Below are 15566 nucleotides of genomic sequence, written 5' to 3'. Positions count from 1 at the left end.
AACGGCTTTTATAGCTTAGAAGAACGGTACGCACCGCACATTCACCGTTAGTCCGCCGCAGAGATAACGGGTCAGCCAATACGAACGGTACTGCCGACTGCAGAGCCTCCAGCACGAAGAAATCCGAACGGAACCGAAGCCATCCATCTGCCAATGAGCTGTTAGACGGAGGAGCCCACGCAACAGGCTGCCGAGTGGGTGGTGTTTGGTGGTTCAGAGTGGACTAGGGCACAGTGGGTGGGCAGTAGTGTGGGAGTAACAGTTGCATAGTAAGGGGAATCCCATAGAATAGCTCCATCTTAAAGTTTATACCATAGCACACTTTTTGGAGCAATATTGAAAAGTGCCTTCATCGTAAAATATCTCCTTTACTACGCCTCTGAATCAGAGCGAAGGTCAAGGTACAAAACATGTCCTCCCTTGGGTGCCCATCATTTATGGTCTCATTTCATAGCAGACAGAAAAATAATTTTGATATTTTGATAAAACACAAAAGGCACCTTTACAGTGGTTTATTTGGCCTGTCCTTACACGATTTGGGAGTGTGAGTGGTAGCTATAAGAGCAGGCGCGACATGTTTCATAGTCGGATGAAGTGTGTGGAGTGTGTAGTTTGGCCATCTACCAAATATAACATTTCATTATAATCATTTAGTTTCGAACGCAATTAGGAGGATGAGTAGTGGTTTCAGCATTATATGTATATCGGTTTTGGTGTTTGAGAAGTTCATGCAGATCTATTCCAGTTTAGCAAGGATGTCGCTCTCGCGGAACAGGACATACTCGCGCTTGTCGTCCATATCGACCTTGGTGCCACCGTATTTGGGCAGCAGCACGCGATCGCCCTCCTTGACGCCAACGGACAAGTGTCCAGCTCCAGCAGGATTGCGGGCTCCGGGTCCGACGGCAACCACAACGCCCTGCATCTCCTTGGGCACCGACTCCTCGGGAAGCAGGATGCCGCCCGCGGTGGTGGTCTTCACCTCGAAACGCTGGATTAGAATGCGGTCCAGCATGGGAATCACCTTCTTAATAACGTTGGACATCGTTCCTTAAGGAAGCAGAGAAAATGTAACATACAAACAGTATTGAGACTATTCACTTTATGCTTTCACTTTTTGTTACCTTGTTTACTATGTTTTTCACTTTTTATAAATATTATAAATATTTTTTTTTAATTTTGGAAGAACGATGTTGTTCCTATACTTCCTAGCTGTAGACTGACGAATATCAGGTCGAGTCAAACCTAATACGACGAAAAGCAAAAGTCAAGGCTATAGTGATATGACCTAGAATTTGTTTATTCATCAGCCAACTAAGATCTCACTTGTGGGTCATAAAAATGTTTCATTAAACATTATCGTAACCTCTAAATAAATTGTGAAGTTTATATTGATAATTTAAAAATAATTCAAATAATGTAATCTATTTTTTTAATACAAAAAATTATTATAAATCCTATTATTTACATAATAAAAAACATGAATATTTATGAGCAATAATTAAATGTTCTAATTAAATGAAAACAGCAGTCTTTCGTGAATATAACAAATGTTTGCCAAGCAAACGCATATATCTTCACAGGTTGACGACAGCACTGCGTATGCTTATTTTTCTCGTCTAGCCGGCTTAAATTAACCTCAGCACGTGAATCACGAGTCGTGACCGTCAATTGAAATTCCGCTAATTAAGAACAAAACGAAAACCGCACAATCAAAGTCACTGCAGCATCAGAGTTTATAAAAAGTTCGAAAGGGTGCGAAAAACATGGTCCACTCTAGCGTCGTTTTGCTTTGCTTCTTTCGTGCTGCTCTGATTAGTTTCCCACACTGCAGTCAACGCCACCTGTTGGCAGCTTGACTCACTAAAAAGTGTGGGAGGGGGCTTCCGTCTCCCATTTTCTCCCTTTCTCTCTCTGATTCGTTCCCTCTGTATGTGTGGCTTCCTTCCTTGTGCGTACGTGCTTGTCTATTGGTGTGCGTGGGTGGGTGTTTGTCTAAACTTTTGGCACATTAAACGCTGTTTTGTGTGGCTTTACCTATCCAGTGTATTGTTTTAATATACCCTGTAATAGAAGCAGGCTGATGCGCCTGAACTCCTGATATAGATGGTTAGTAATTAAAAATGTTTTTTAAAAGCATTAAATGTTTATAAAATAATGAATATTTTAAAAACATCGCAAATGAAATGATTGGGAAAAGTTTAAATATTGTGTGTCAAAATGTCGCTTATTTAAATACTTCAACATTTTTAACTTATTTTTAAGTGACATGATAAAAACTTAAAATTAAATTATATTGAAATAACATAAATATAATAAGGTAAAATTGTTATAAATAATTTCTACGAATGTGTAGCACTTTATAAGAAATATGTATAGGTATATTTTCTTTTTATTGAATTTAGTGATTTAAAACTTACTTTATCACAAGGTATCCCAAGTTTGGATAGTAATTTAGCTCACCCATTTGCCATTTTTTCCGCTTCACCTTCCTGCTGCTATTTCTCGCCCGATTTGCTCGTAAATCACAAACTTCATAATTTCTACGTCACTTTGCGGGCATGTGTGCGTATGGGTGTGTACGTGGCTTTTGCTCCTCTTGCCGGTTGTATTGAGCCAATTCTTTTTTGGCCTTACGTGACGTTGGCAGAACAAATCGTTTTTGTTTTAGCCATCTGACTTGTTTGCTCCTTTATGGCCCGCTGCGCTTTGGACTTTGACGCATTTGCGTCGCTTTAATGCGGGTCTGGTTCCTCATTGCAGCCAATCCTTACTAGTACTTGCACTTTCTGTGAATTTGGCTGGGGTTTCCATTTGGCTGATTGCATTTTCATAACAATTTGGAGGATTACTAATGCGCCACGTCGTCCCTGCATTTGCATGACCTTGAACCAGTCGCCACCTCATTAGAATTTCATTTGTAGTCAGCAAGGCGCAGACGACAGGGCCACAATCGATAAAAACCCAAATGTATTTTATGGCCAAATTACATTTTTACCAGAGTGAATCCATAGAAAGATGCGGAAAATAAGCGGGCGCGGAATATGCTAAGCTTTATTTGCAGCCATGGGAATAATCTTAATACAGCAAATTCATCCTTTAAGGTATCTCTAGGATATATACTAAGTTTCTGGTTAGTAAGCGAACTTTGTCCGTCATTTCCATTGAGTTGAATGCTACATTTTTGAAATCTTATTTTAAAGGCGATTCGATACAATATACAGAATCTACTAAGTTTAAGATCGCAATATTTTTTTTTTTTACATTTTCTTAACTAAACACTTTAAAAGCACATCTGTGTTACACTTTGGTATGCATGTGAAACATTTGGTTAACTAAAAAGTAAATCTGCGCAATTTAAAGAGCAGTTTTTAAATTACATTCCTATATTTAAGTGGTGGGCGTTCACTAGTGATTGATTTATGCTTATCATTATCGATATTGTTATTAAGTTATATCCGCCTCAGGCTTGTTTAAGAGTAAATACCCGAGCTCTGGCCAAAGTTTAATTTTAAGAGCGCCAGTATGCTGAATTTTATGAGTCAAAAGATCGAATATTCTTAGACTGAATAATTCTGAATACTTGAAAGACTAGTTTAGGAGTTTTTCCAGCCGATGTCCGCAGCTGAATGAATGAAAAACTTAATGCTTCAGGGAGAGAGTGCCCTCGACTGTGATTAACTTTTAATTGCCAAATGCAAATCAATGCAAAAGCAGTTTAAACAAAACGCTTTGGTAGCAGCAGCAATAGCAATAGACGACAAATAACTCGCTTAAACAGTATTCAAATAAATTAGCATCAGGAAGCCGCACGAGAGAGTGAGTTCGAGTTTATCAGTTAGTTGACTTGGGCACCGATCATGGCGTACTGAGCGGCGACTGGCGGTTTGTTCGTCGGATTCTGGATGTGGAGTACACATAGAGCGAGAGAGCCAGTTATTATCGGACTATCCACTGATTATAGGGGGCACTTGCCTGCATTATCGACGGTTTCGGCTGCTCCGCCGACTCAATGGAGAAGCGCTGCGTTTGACTGGAATTGGTTAGTGCCCTGCGCAGGCGGCGCGATTCGATGTTGTTTCGCGAGTTCAGCGAACCCTTCGATACCTTCTTGCCAAACAGCACGGCCTGAAAGAGCGGGAAATCCGTAAGGTAATTAGTTAAATAGAAAAATTAAGAAATTCGAATTATTAAATAATATATCTTCATCTCCAATGAGTATCTTATAGTCGAGGTTTGACTTAAGCGCTATCTCTGGAAAATAACATTATATTTATAATACACATAAATTTGAAATATACTATTGTGTATAACAACCCCCACTTCCGTTTTACTCACCTTGAAGGCCTCTCGGAACTTGTGGCTCATGATGTTATATAACAGCGGGTTGATGCAGGTGGACAAGTAGTAGAGGACTCCGGAGACGTAGGTCATCACCGTGTAGACAAACTCGTGCTGATCCCGCAGTTTGGCCCCCCGTGCAGGGGCGTAGATGGCAATCAGTCGCTGGGCGTGGAAGGGGGCCCAGCAGAGGAAGAAGCACACCACAACGGCCACTAAAGGGGGAGGGGCGGGAAAAGTCAGTGACGTGGGGATGAAAATGGAATGGCAATGGTAATGGGGAAGACACAGTGAGAGGCACAGATAAAGAGTCAACGATTATATTTTTTGGTAATCGCAATTGTCATCATAAATGGAGAGTGCCAAAATGACAAACGCAGTAAATTGGCTGCAGACGGGTTGATTAGCCCAGCTTAGGGCATATGGTTAAACAGTTGGCATACACTGAGCAAAAATCAAAGTACAGCTTTTAAAACTCTTCTTCATTACGAGTATAATAAATAAATAAAAATATGTAATTCCGAAATCATTTAACAGAATTTTTAATTTGCAAGACTTTACTTTTGTAAGAAGACGAAGCCCTATTAAATCCGGAGGGTTCTACTTTTGTTTTTGTCAAAATTTCTTACTAATTTAGTCACCTGATTACTATTAAGTTTGTTTATATACTATATATATGGCATACTACTTGTTTTTATACATGTTTATATACTACTTAGCGGTTTTAAGATCTGTCATTTAATTTGTGACTCCCGCATTATTGATGGTGTTTTTCCGCAGTGTACTCTATCTACTTGTGTATCGTGCTATAATTACCTAGCATCCTGAGTACTCGCCGGGTGCCATAGTGATTGAGCCGACCTCTCACCGAGCTGAGTTGAGCCCCCGAGCCGCCCATCAATCCCGCTGTCCCTGCTGTACTTCCCCCTCCGTTGAAACTCATAGCGGTACCGGATCCACCATAGCGGTAAAGGATCGTATCACTGGGCACATTCTTCAGCTGCTGCCGTCTGGCCACCGAGGCAGGACCCTCCACCAAAGTGGATCTATACAGGTGCACACCGATGAGCATGTACAACACTAGAATAATGGACATCGGAGCCAGGAAGAATATGAACGTGGACAGCTGGAATGAGTGCTTCACTATGACCCGCACTATGCCGCATTGCTCCACTCCCGAATAGTGCTCGATTCCAAATTGAGCAGCCTGCGGAATGGCCGTAACTATGGCCATAATCCACACCAGGACAATGATGCGAATGGCGCGGCTGAGTTTACTCATGGCCTGGCCCAGAAACGGATGGCAAATGGCAATATACCGCTCCACCGTGAAGGCCGTAATCGTTAGCACCGTGGCATTCGCCGATGTCTCCGCCAACAGACCGCGTCCGATGCAGATGTACTCCCCAAACACGTACGGGTACTTGGACCAGATGTAGGACACCTCCTGCGGAACGCCCGACAGCAGGAGCAGGAAATCCGAGATGGCCAGCGAGAAGAGGTAGTAATTCGTGGCCGTGTGCATCGAACGGTTCTTCTTAATCACAATGCAGGTACTTATGTTGCCAACCACACCGGTGATGAAAATCAGGGAGTAGACCACCGTTACGGGTATCACGATGGCCAGCGGATCGCGAGGCGGTCCAAGATCATGGCTCATATTGCCAACGGACATGGCGCCGGCGGCCTGGAATTTTTCCCCTTTTGTTTTCACAAAATTTCCACTAACAGCGCTAAATTCCACAGCCGTTTAACTGCTGCGGCTCCGGCTGCGACTCGATGTCCCCTCAACTATGCTAATTATAATAATTTATTGGAGGCGACCGGGCGGAGGAGGGACAGGTCTGGACTCGCGCTTCGCAATGCTAGATACTCGATTCTAAGATTCAGATACTCGACTGGCACGCAAACGCACCAAATTACCGACGAGGTCGAGATCCGTATACCGTATTCAGTATTCCGTATTCCCGGCCGTTGTTCTAGGGGGCCCGACTTCTCTTCAATAACTTATCGAGTTAATTTGATTCCGATTCGAATTCTGATTCCCGAGAGCAGCTGCAACCGCACTCCAGCGCACTCCAAACTTATCTGATAAGCCGCGGCGACATTTCATTCAGATTTGTATCTGTATCTGAAAGCCAGCGACGAAGCGTCGCTGTTTTTCCCTCACATGAACGCGGAAGGTGAACGACATGGCTGTAATGACCGAGCGTCCAGCGAACGTGCCGGCTCAATTAAATCTTGAAAAGCGTCGAAATCTTGATGGGACTAGCCTATGTTAGAGACTAAACAGAATGGCTCCGAATACAACGCAATTTTTGGGTAATTAAAAAGGCTAATTAACAAAAACTTGTAATAATGTTTGCTTTGGCCCATTTATAAAACACTTAGTTGGGAATTTTGACTTTGTGATGCACATAATCCTAAATAAACCTCGATAATGTAAACAACACATCTTGGAATTAAAAGACAAAATAAGATGCAATAATATTAGACGATGCAATAAAATACCAGCTGACCGAAGGCAACCGTGCGTATGAGTAATGTTCAGCAAGCTTACTTGGTAGCTTATAAGTAAGAATATTGTTCTTTGTTTATTGGGAAAGTAAATTCTATCTTAAACAAAAAATAATATATATACTTTTAATGAAGTTTATATTAATTAAAATATATTTTGTGTAAGCATGTGATGTGGTGTCTACTTAGCCCAACTTAGTGACACCACCATCTGGAATTTCGCGCACCTTCCAGTCTTATTTACGGGTCCGTCTCGGGCCGCATTCGTGTGTGTATTTTGGCAACAATATTTCATAGTGTCTATGGAGCAGCAACGTTGGCTCGGGACATTAGCCACTGTGCGCCAACAACAACACAACAGGCCATGGTAGAACCACTAACTTGGCCGAATGCGCCTCGCGATTCTCAAGACAGTTCGGGCTTTTTAGCTGCTTCACGCCGTCGACGAGTGACATTTTCTATGGCCACATAATATTTTCATTCATTTGTTTCGTCTCGTCTCGGCAAACGCTAAGTGTGCCGACCCCCCCACCTGGATATGGCCAGATATAGCCGCCCTCCTGCCCAGTTATCGGCCAAAACCCGGCACACGCCTCTTGATGGGTGTCAAAGTGCGTGCAATGCCTCTGGAATTTGGCACGAGTCGAATGGTTTTCCCCGCTCGGAAAGCTTTTCATGTGCAGCGGGGAGCTGCAAAGCTTTCCACCCACTGTTTGCCGAACTGGGGGAAATGAAAAGCGGGTGAACAGCAATGAAAAGCCCATCAGTCAACGTCGGAGGGTGATTTCGGGTGAAGGATGAAAGCTTATGTGCTGCACCGCCACGGAAGTTGTGAACTGCAAAGTTAGGTAGGGCACTATATTTAATCAAAAAAAAAAAAAAATCTACAGAAAAACAATTGAAAATGTTTTCCATTTATTTAGTATTTATTAATTTTCTTCAAAAGAAGCTGAATATCTTTTAAACGTAGCACACATCTTATGTTAAGTCCTCTACCTTCGTTTCGATTAGCTTATAACACACGCAAACATTTAATAAATGTTTTAAGTTGATTAAGTTAAGTAAATTTCTTCAAAATAATATATATTCCAAAAGTTCCGTTCTTTCTTATCGGGAGAGTCTTGCTTCCCATATACCTAAATCCAACGATTTCTTTAAAAACTTTTCTGAAAACTTCTTACATCTATGAATTAAAATATATCATATATGGGTTGGATAGATTTGAACATCCACTTATTCTAACAGCCTCTTTTCGCAACTCGTTCCTTGAAAATGTTTATCAACCGTATAGTTATGCTACGTAAGATATAAAAATTGTAGACACACTCTGATTAATATATTGACTTGAACAACACTCAAAGTATTATTTGTAGATGTATTGTTTCGTTGATTAACCCGATTAATAGGTGTATAGAAATGCAAGCTCCTTGGGCTTTCAATATGGCCTTAGATTACGTATAAGTAAAGTTTAGGATAAAGTCTTTACTTGGTTGGTATTGCTCGATTCTTTGAAATTAAAAACTCTGCTGATAAATCGTTATATCGCTATTGATGGAAATTGCGTGGAGTTTCAAGATTGTTTAAAAATAAATCTGAAATGTTTAAGTTGGTTTTTGGGTGGGATGAATACTTGTACTTTCTTATTTGGCTTCTGTTGTGGCTGATCTTAAAATAGTAATCGGATGGGGCTTTAAAAAATCTAAGTATCACCTCTAAAGTTTTTTTTCCCAAAGTGTTTAGGGTCTAGAATAATTTCCTAACGGATAAATCAATGTACGTTTCACGCTCAGCTGCCTCTTAATCTAATCGTCTTACGAGCGACTAAACTACGATCTCGATTATCTCGGTCTCATCGTCGTCGAACTCATCATCCTCGTGGCTCCCCCAATCGTTGTGTTGGGGAGTGTTTCGGCTCCGTCAGTGGATGTACCTCTCCTGCTATAGAAGCACCTGCTTCATTTGTGGTCGCTGCGCCTCCAGAATGCGCTGGGCCTGCTCATGATCCATGCCGTCTATGGAGCAGGCGATCAGCTCGACTAGATTGTGTCCATGGGCCAGGATGTGGTGGATCGATTGCAGGCTCAACTTGACGCAGTTGCTCAGGTTGAGAATTCGCAAACGCTTTAGATTGCTTACAATATTCAGTACAGTCTCATCATCCACTGCCATGCAACTGGACACACAAAGTGCCTCCAGGGATGGACAGTTTTGGGTCAATGCCTCGAATCCCTCTGAAGTGAGACGGTTGCAGTAGCCCAGGGATAGGGCTCGCAGCTCTGGTAACTTCAGTCCAACCTTTAGAGAACTATCCGTGACATTGCGACAGCCCCTAAGGTTAAGTTCCTTCAACCCGCGTAGTCGACTTATAGGATAGGGAGTGTCTCCATATCCCATCAGGCCTTGATCCGTAATCTTCATACAGTAATCGATGTTAAGATTTCGCAGTCTTGTCTGGTATCTGCAAATGATAATAAATGGGTGTAAATAGTATTTGTCTCCCTCAGAACAAGATTATTTTAAAACTTAGAATACTCACTGGCAAATGGTGGCCATTGTGCGATCCGTCACCGCTTGGCGGCAGTTATCCAAACTGAGGCGTCGAAGATTGGGCAGTCGCTCCAGCAGCTGGCACATGGAGCTCTCGTCCAAGAATATGGTTTCCTCCAGATGCAGCTCCTGCAGGCTGTAGTTAATTTCGCCGGCCAGCCCTTGAAGCAAACCCATTCCAGTCAGCTCTCTGCAATAAGCCATGGTCAGTGCCTCCAGCCGACCACTCAGCTGGCGCAGTGCATCAATGCAATTGGCGTTGAGTTGGACACAAAACATTAGGTCCAGCACCTTCAGAGTGCTCTGCCACTTGCCAGCTATATAGAGCAGTAATTCGTTGGTGAGCGATAACATTCCGGTCAAGTCCAGTTGACGGATTGGTGCTGACTCCGGAACGGCTCTTAGGACAGCTTCCAACAGGACCAGATGACAATTTCCCGAAAGCTTGAGAGTGCGCAGATTGTGCATGTTTTCGAACGCGTGGCACCATTGAACTGTATCGATGCCCGGCGAGCAGCTGAAGAATAAGTCCACGCACACCAAGGTGTCCGCATGATCCTGTAGGACATCAAGTAGAGCGTTTTCGTTGTTCCGCCGGAATTCGAATTGCAGGTGTCGCAGTTGCACCTTGTTCTCCCTTCGTCGCAGCTGCAACAACCAGCGCATTTTAAGCACCGAGTCCAAACTCACGCCATCGCATTCGAATCCCACAAGGTGGGAAAACTGCTTCATGTCCAGGTCATCCATCTCCTTTAGATGCTGGTCATCCATGGAACTGGTCGTGGCAATGGTCAGAACCTTAAGGTTTGGTAACTTGCCATCCAGATTCCGAAAAACTGGAGCATGGCGCACTTGCAGATGCTTCACTTCGTGGCCCACGAGACGCAGAAAGTTCTCCAACTGGCGGCACTGACGTAGATTCCTTAGTTCAATCCGCTCGAAGCTCAAATAGCAGTTTCCGCCCTTCGCATGCTTGTGGATCGCCTCCAGGTTGTGTTGCGTCACTATCACCTTGCCCTTCTCCATGAATCGGCGACGATGAACCAGATCACGGCACCGCCAGGACACCATGCGCAATTGCTGCAGGTCGTTGTACGAAAGGTAGGACATGACCTCCAGCCACATCTCGTTGGGCAGCAGTTCGATGGCAGCTTTGGAGGAACACTCCTTATCCTTATCCGAGTCCAACTTTTCCGGGGTTGGGGGCGGTGTCGGTGGCGCCGCAATGGAACGGGCGATCGCCAGCAGAGGATTCAAGTTCAACTCCATTCTGTTGGGGGCCTATTAAGGAAAATGGGATTTCGTCAAATAATATTTAAATTATATTAAACGGAGTTAGAAGGAATATTTTAAGTTTTAACGCGTATGAATAAATATTTTTATTTGGCAATACTCCTAGATCTGGCTTTAAATCGAAAAATAATTGGAATTTTCACTTAACCATGGTAATAACGGATAAGTTTTCTCAAGCGATCCTCCCTCGTAAAGGTTCGATGCACCTGACCACCTGTTCTGGGACCGGCTGAGTTTGGTTGCCAAGGTTAAGTGCGTTTTTCCACCTTCTTCTCTCAGCCACCCCCTTTCAGAATTTTCCGAAATGTGTACACAAACAACTCACCTGAGCGTAGCTGCAGCTCAGCCTCTCGAAAAGCCTCTTTTCACGGCGCTGACTCGGTTTTCCACTCGTTATCAGATTATTCCCCATGCAGCAACTCAATTCAATCTCAACCTTCTGTTCGATGAAGTCACTGAATTTTGTTGAGTATTTTCTTTCAGAGTTTTGGTTACAACCTTGCCATGGATTGTCAAAAATGTTATTAATTGCTTACATATGTATTGGGAACTTGTTTCAACATAATTTGTGCTGTCTATACGTGATTGCGCTATTATTCTGGCTCGAATTACATATTGTGTAATTATTTCAAACTTTAAGCGGTTTAGTATTTATTGTCTGTAAACACATTTCATCACTGTTTGCTACAATTTATCCCGTTGTTTTCCTATTCCTATTAAATGTTGTATGCGTTGCAGAACTGCGTTTTATTGCCTTGATTTGAGTATTTGTGCGATTGCACGATTGAATTTCCTTTGGCCTCAGCTGCCCACTAACACTCTCGGTAATTGTGAATAATATAAACAAATTTTCAATTCATTTCAGCGATTTTCTTTTCCAATTCGACAGCAACCTGCTGCCGCCGTTGGTCGGGTTACAAAATCCAAATGCGAACGGAAAACAAACTTCTCACAGCTGTGTATCTGTATTTAATGACGAAAACCGCTCGTCAAGGGCCGCAGATAAATTTCCAGATACTTTTCACACGCAGATACTTCTGCGTATTTAACACGCATGCTCTCTCTCTCGATTTTTTTTCTCTCGGGAGAGCCCTATCTCTCTCGATTTGTTTATGTTTGCCGCCGTTTGTGTGACCCACATAAAGAAAGAAGCAAAAAAAAACGGTAGATAAGGGGCGGCCTTGATTTTGGTGTGAGTGTAAAGAGGGGAGGGTGCTTGCATTCGGACAATAAGATAGCTAGAGAGCGGTGAGCGTTAAGTGTTAGCGTAAACTTACCCCCGTTTTGAGCAGTGCATGCCTCGGACAATATTACGAAATGCACCAGGGGCACCCACTACGCACCACTAATTGCACAATTTCATGTACAGTCAAGCCTCGCCAACGTGAACTAAAACCATACCAACATATATATTATTTATGCTACATTCATCTTATGCTTCCCCTTTTAACTAAAATATTACGTTTTTAATACATTTAATTATATTTTTTAGAGTTTTAAAGAAACATTTTTTCTTTTCATTATCTAATTTATGCTGAAATGAGTTCAACTAAACTTGTCGACTGTTAAAAATCTGCAATTAAATCAACACTAGCTGAGCAATTAACCTAAGTAGCAATTAGTATTAGCAACAGCAAACCTATAATTCCGACAAGATGGTGAGAAAATGAAGCAATTATAAAATAATAATAGATCGCGACAGTGAAATTTAAATAAGTATTTAAGTGTTGTCAGACCTAATAAACTACAAGGTACATATTTTTATAAAATAAATATTAAGCAAACATATTTAAAAAGAATGAAATGCATTATGCAAAAAAGAGTTCTTAAATAAGAATTTCTTAAAGACATCTAGCATCTAGACATCTCTAGCTTACTTTCTTCTAACTAGTTAATTGCCTGTAGCTAATTTACTGCGATCATGAAACGTGCAATTTAGAATCCAATCTTGCAGGACCTTAACAATTAGACTCGTAATTATTAAGGAATATTGGTAATTATTGGAATATATATAAGAATGTGTACAGATACTAGAAACCATACAGAAAAGTTTAGTGAGTTGAGCATACCATGAAGCCAACGGAAATCCAAAAACCCTATCGAATGGAGGAGTTTCTGCGTCCGCAGATGTTCCAGGAGGTGGCTCAGATGGTTCATTTCCAGTGGCGGAGGAACCCGGTGGACAATAGCATGGTGAACGCATCCATGGTGCCCTTCTGCTTGTCGGCGTTACTCAATGTCCTGTTTTTCGGCTGCAATGGTTGGGACATCATAGGACATCTTTGCCTGGGACGTCCTGCCAACCAGAATCCGCCGGTGCTTAGCATCACCATTTACTTCTCGATCAGGGGATTGATGCTATTCCTGAAACGAAAGGAAATCGTTGAGTTTGTGAACGACTTGGATCGGGAGTGCCCGCGTGACTTGGTCAGCCAGTTGGGCATGCAAATGGATGAGACGTACCGAAACTTTTGGCAGCGCTATCGTTTTATCCGTATCTACTCCCATGTGGGTGGTCCGATGTTCTGCGTAGTGCCATTAGCCCTATTCCTCCTGACCCACGAGGGTAAAGATACTCCTGTCGCTCAGCACGAACAGCTCCTTGGAGGATGGCTGCCATTCGGTGTGCGAAAAGACCCAAATTTCTACCTTTTAGTCTGGTTCATCGACCTGATGTGCACCACTTGCGGCGTCTCCTTTTTCATCACCTTCGACAACCTGTTCAATGTGATGCAGGGACATTTGGTCATGCATTTGGGCCATCTTGCTCGCCAGTTTTCGTCCATCGATCCTCGCCAGAGTTTGACCGATGAGAAGCGATTCTTTGCGGATCTTAGGTTATTAGTTCAGAGGCAGCAGCTTCTTAATGGTTTGTGCAGAAAGTAAATAATGAAAATTATTCATTGAACTTATTGTAATTATATTATATTTACCAATATCGAAGATACAACGACATATTTAAAGTGGCCTTCCTGGTGAGCAACTTTGTAGGCGCCGGTTCCCTCTGCTTCTACCTCTTTATGCTCTCGGAGACATCAGATGTCCTTATCATTGCCCAGTACATATTACCCACTTTGGTCCTGGTGGGCTTCACATTTGAGATTTGTCTACGGGGAACCCAACTGGAGGCGGCGGTGAGTTCTTTTGGATAAGTCCACAGTAAAATCACAAATTATGCAACATTACTAATTTACAGTCGGAGGGGCTGGAATCGTCGTTGCGAAGCCAGGAATGGTATTTGGGAAGCAGGCGGTACAGGAAGTTCTATTTGCTCTGGACACAATATTGCCAGCGAACACAGAAACTGGGCGCCTTTGGGCTAATCCAAGTCAATATGGTGCACTTCACCGAAGTAAGTCAAATTAGAACGGAATAAATATATCTAATGGTACAAGTTTTGACTTACAGATAATGCAGCTGGCTTATAGACTCTTCACTTTCCTTAAATCTCACTAAAAGAATTGACCTTTTCTTTGTTTTCTGCTTGCCTTTATTTGTTAACAGTATGTGGTATGACTTACATACTTTAGGCTTAAAAAGTTTATATGTAACTTGTTTTAAACGTTGTTGACTTACGATTCCGTAAAGTAGAAAACAAAGTAAACTACGAACTTAAATACGCCGTAGCTTAAAAAATGCTCATGATATCAAAAAAAAGTAATTAATTTAAAATAGAGAAAAACTGGTGTTCCTTAGTTGCTGCAATGTTTTAAAGAAACGCATTTGTAATGATGCTTTCTGAGGACAAGCAGAAAGAAACAAGTGGCAGAGTGTCCATTAACACTTGATGATTTTGTGGACTTGTAGGGGCATCCCGGGCACTTGTAAGGCTTCGGTTCCTGCTGACAGATGGCCGTGTGAGCCTTGTACTCGATCTGGTTGGCCTTACTGTTTAGGCAGTAAGGGCACTTATATTTCCTAATTTTTGGTATGAATGAAACGTTTTTCGGATGATTTATCTCATTTTGAAAAGATATGATACAACTAGGACACATCTGTAATACATTTGGGTACTGCACAGGAATGGCACACTCCTTAGATGATCCCATATTCTGTTGCGAAGATTTGTAGATCGATTTTAATACTGTGTTCAACGCGAGCTGTTTTGGTGGGTTGCCGGTGGGTTCTCCGGATTCCACAGAACGTTTCAGTGTTTTGTTTGGTGAAACTGTACATCCCTTTGATGAAACATCACGTGATTCGTTGCACTTCTTTGGCAAGTCTGCGAATTTCGTAATTTCCTCAGGGCATAAAACTGAGCTACTTGAAGCACTCAGGTCCAATGGTGTTTCTAGTGATTCCTGGTCAGGCGCATTCGATTCCTTGGATTCTAAATTCAGCACAAGTGGTAAATCATGTCTTTCATTGGTATTGTATAAAACGTACCCACGTGTTCCTTCAGTTCATTTTCTTTGCTCAACTTGCAGGTGGTCATGCAGTTGATCACGGTTCCGTAGTTGATCAAATCGATGATATGAAGGAGTTGCGCGTTGCAATGGCATTTGTGGAGCACCAAAGTTCCGTGGTTGATAAAGGTTTTTAGCTTTAGAGTTAGCGGATTGGCTTTTCCCTTGCATTTGCCTGTCCTCATCAATCCGTAATTGGTCACCTTATCCGTATTCAGCAGTTGTAAGTCGTTTCCTGTTCCCCTGCAGTTGCATTTCCGATCGAGTGTAACACCGTGGTTTAAAATTATGTTCGACATAGCGATTTCTTTTTAATTCCGCCGAATTGTACAGTTCCGTCAAGTTGCAAAGGCAATAAGTTTCGATATCGATTATTACCAGAGCTGCCATTCGTTTCGCACAATTTCGATTCGCACATCGCGTTCGATTTCAAAAGTTTGAGGTTAACCCAGTGTTGGCCAA

General features: G+C 42.3%; 5 protein-coding genes across 5 annotated transcripts; 1 reads left to right on the top strand and 4 right to left on the bottom strand.

Moving 5' to 3' along the window:
• Nucleotides 1–477: 477 nt before the first annotated feature.
• Nucleotides 478–1261, bottom strand: LOC6606445 (10 kDa heat shock protein, mitochondrial). Its single transcript, XM_002031213.2, has 2 exons — nt 1125–1261; nt 478–1050 (listed from the first exon to the last, which is right to left on the bottom strand). Exon 2 carries the CDS (start codon nt 1043–1045, stop codon nt 737–739), a length of 309 nt encoding a protein of 102 aa, XP_002031249.1. The 5' UTR covers nt 1046–1050; nt 1125–1261; the 3' UTR covers nt 478–736.
• Nucleotides 1262–3028: 1767 nt separating this feature from the next.
• On the bottom strand, nt 3029–6419 carry LOC6606444 (pyrokinin-1 receptor). Its single transcript, XM_002031212.2, has 4 exons — nt 5158–6419; nt 4339–4556; nt 3976–4128; nt 3029–3901 (listed from the first exon to the last, which is right to left on the bottom strand). The coding sequence occupies exons 1-4, from the start codon at nt 6014–6016 to the stop codon at nt 3839–3841; spliced, it is 1293 nt and encodes a 430-aa protein (XP_002031248.1). The 5' UTR covers nt 6017–6419; the 3' UTR covers nt 3029–3838.
• Nucleotides 6420–7763: 1344 nt separating this feature from the next.
• LOC6606443 lies at nt 7764–13047 on the bottom strand. Its single transcript, XM_002031211.2, has 4 exons — nt 12768–13047; nt 11024–11196; nt 9395–10686; nt 7764–9316 (listed from the first exon to the last, which is right to left on the bottom strand). Exons 1-4 carry the CDS (start codon nt 12853–12855, stop codon nt 8797–8799), a joined length of 2073 nt encoding a protein of 690 aa, XP_002031247.2. The 5' UTR covers nt 12856–13047; the 3' UTR covers nt 7764–8796.
• On the top strand, nt 12889–14154 carry LOC6606442 (odorant receptor 88a). The gene is made up of 4 exons (XM_002031210.2): nt 12889–13580; nt 13643–13832; nt 13895–14050; nt 14107–14154. The coding sequence occupies exons 1-4, from the start codon at nt 12889–12891 to the stop codon at nt 14152–14154; spliced, it is 1086 nt and encodes a 361-aa protein (XP_002031246.2).
• LOC6606441 lies at nt 13729–15538 on the bottom strand. Its single transcript, XM_032721844.1, has 2 exons — nt 15085–15538; nt 13729–15028 (listed from the first exon to the last, which is right to left on the bottom strand). Exons 1-2 carry the CDS (start codon nt 15401–15403, stop codon nt 14391–14393), a joined length of 957 nt encoding a protein of 318 aa, XP_032577735.1. The 5' UTR covers nt 15404–15538; the 3' UTR covers nt 13729–14390.
• Nucleotides 15539–15566: the final 28 nt, after the last annotated feature.

Source organism: Drosophila sechellia, chromosome 3R (assembly GCF_004382195.2).
Source record: "Drosophila sechellia strain sech25 chromosome 3R, ASM438219v1, whole genome shotgun sequence".
In the NCBI taxonomy this organism is placed as follows: Eukaryota; Metazoa; Arthropoda; class Insecta; order Diptera; family Drosophilidae; genus Drosophila; species Drosophila sechellia.
Note: the sequence above shows the minus strand (reverse complement) of the source record. Positions and strands in the feature narration are given on the sequence as shown.

Bases quoted from the DNA above. Each gene is read 5' to 3' on its own strand.
- LOC6606441 (XM_032721844.1), bottom strand. From the start codon at position 15,403: ATGTCGAACATAATTTTAAACCACGGTGTTACACTCGATCGGAAATGC. The intron at 15,029-15,084 runs GTACGTTTTATA...TGCTGAATTTAG, and splicing joins TGAACTGAAGGAACACGTGG to AATCCAAGGAATCGAATGCG.
- LOC6606444 (XM_002031212.2), bottom strand. From the start codon at position 6,016: ATGTCCGTTGGCAATATGAGCCATGATCTTGGACCGCCTCGCGATCCG. The intron at 4,557-5,157 runs GTAATTATAGCA...CTCCCCCTTTAG, and splicing joins GCGAGTACTCAGGATGCTAG to TGGCCGTTGTGGTGTGCTTC. The intron at 4,129-4,338 runs GTGAGTAAAACG...CCGCTCTTTCAG, and splicing joins AGTTCCGAGAGGCCTTCAAG to GCCGTGCTGTTTGGCAAGAA.
- LOC6606442 (XM_002031210.2), top strand. From the start codon at position 12,889: ATGGTGAACGCATCCATGGTGCCCTTCTGCTTGTCGGCGTTACTCAAT. The intron at 13,581-13,642 runs GTAAATAATGAA...CCAATATCGAAG, and splicing joins CTTAATGGTTTGTGCAGAAA to ATACAACGACATATTTAAAG. The intron at 14,051-14,106 runs GTAAGTCAAATT...TTTGACTTACAG, and splicing joins ATATGGTGCACTTCACCGAA to ATAATGCAGCTGGCTTATAG.
- LOC6606443 (XM_002031211.2), bottom strand. From the start codon at position 12,855: ATGAACCATCTGAGCCACCTCCTGGAACATCTGCGGACGCAGAAACTC. The intron at 10,687-11,023 runs GTGAGTTGTTTG...TTTCCTTAATAG, and splicing joins TGAGCTGCAGCTACGCTCAG to GCCCCCAACAGAATGGAGTT. The intron at 9,317-9,394 runs GTGAGTATTCTA...TATCATTTGCAG, and splicing joins ACAATGGCCACCATTTGCCA to ATACCAGACAAGACTGCGAA.
- LOC6606445 (XM_002031213.2), bottom strand. From the start codon at position 1,045: ATGTCCAACGTTATTAAGAAGGTGATTCCCATGCTGGACCGCATTCTA.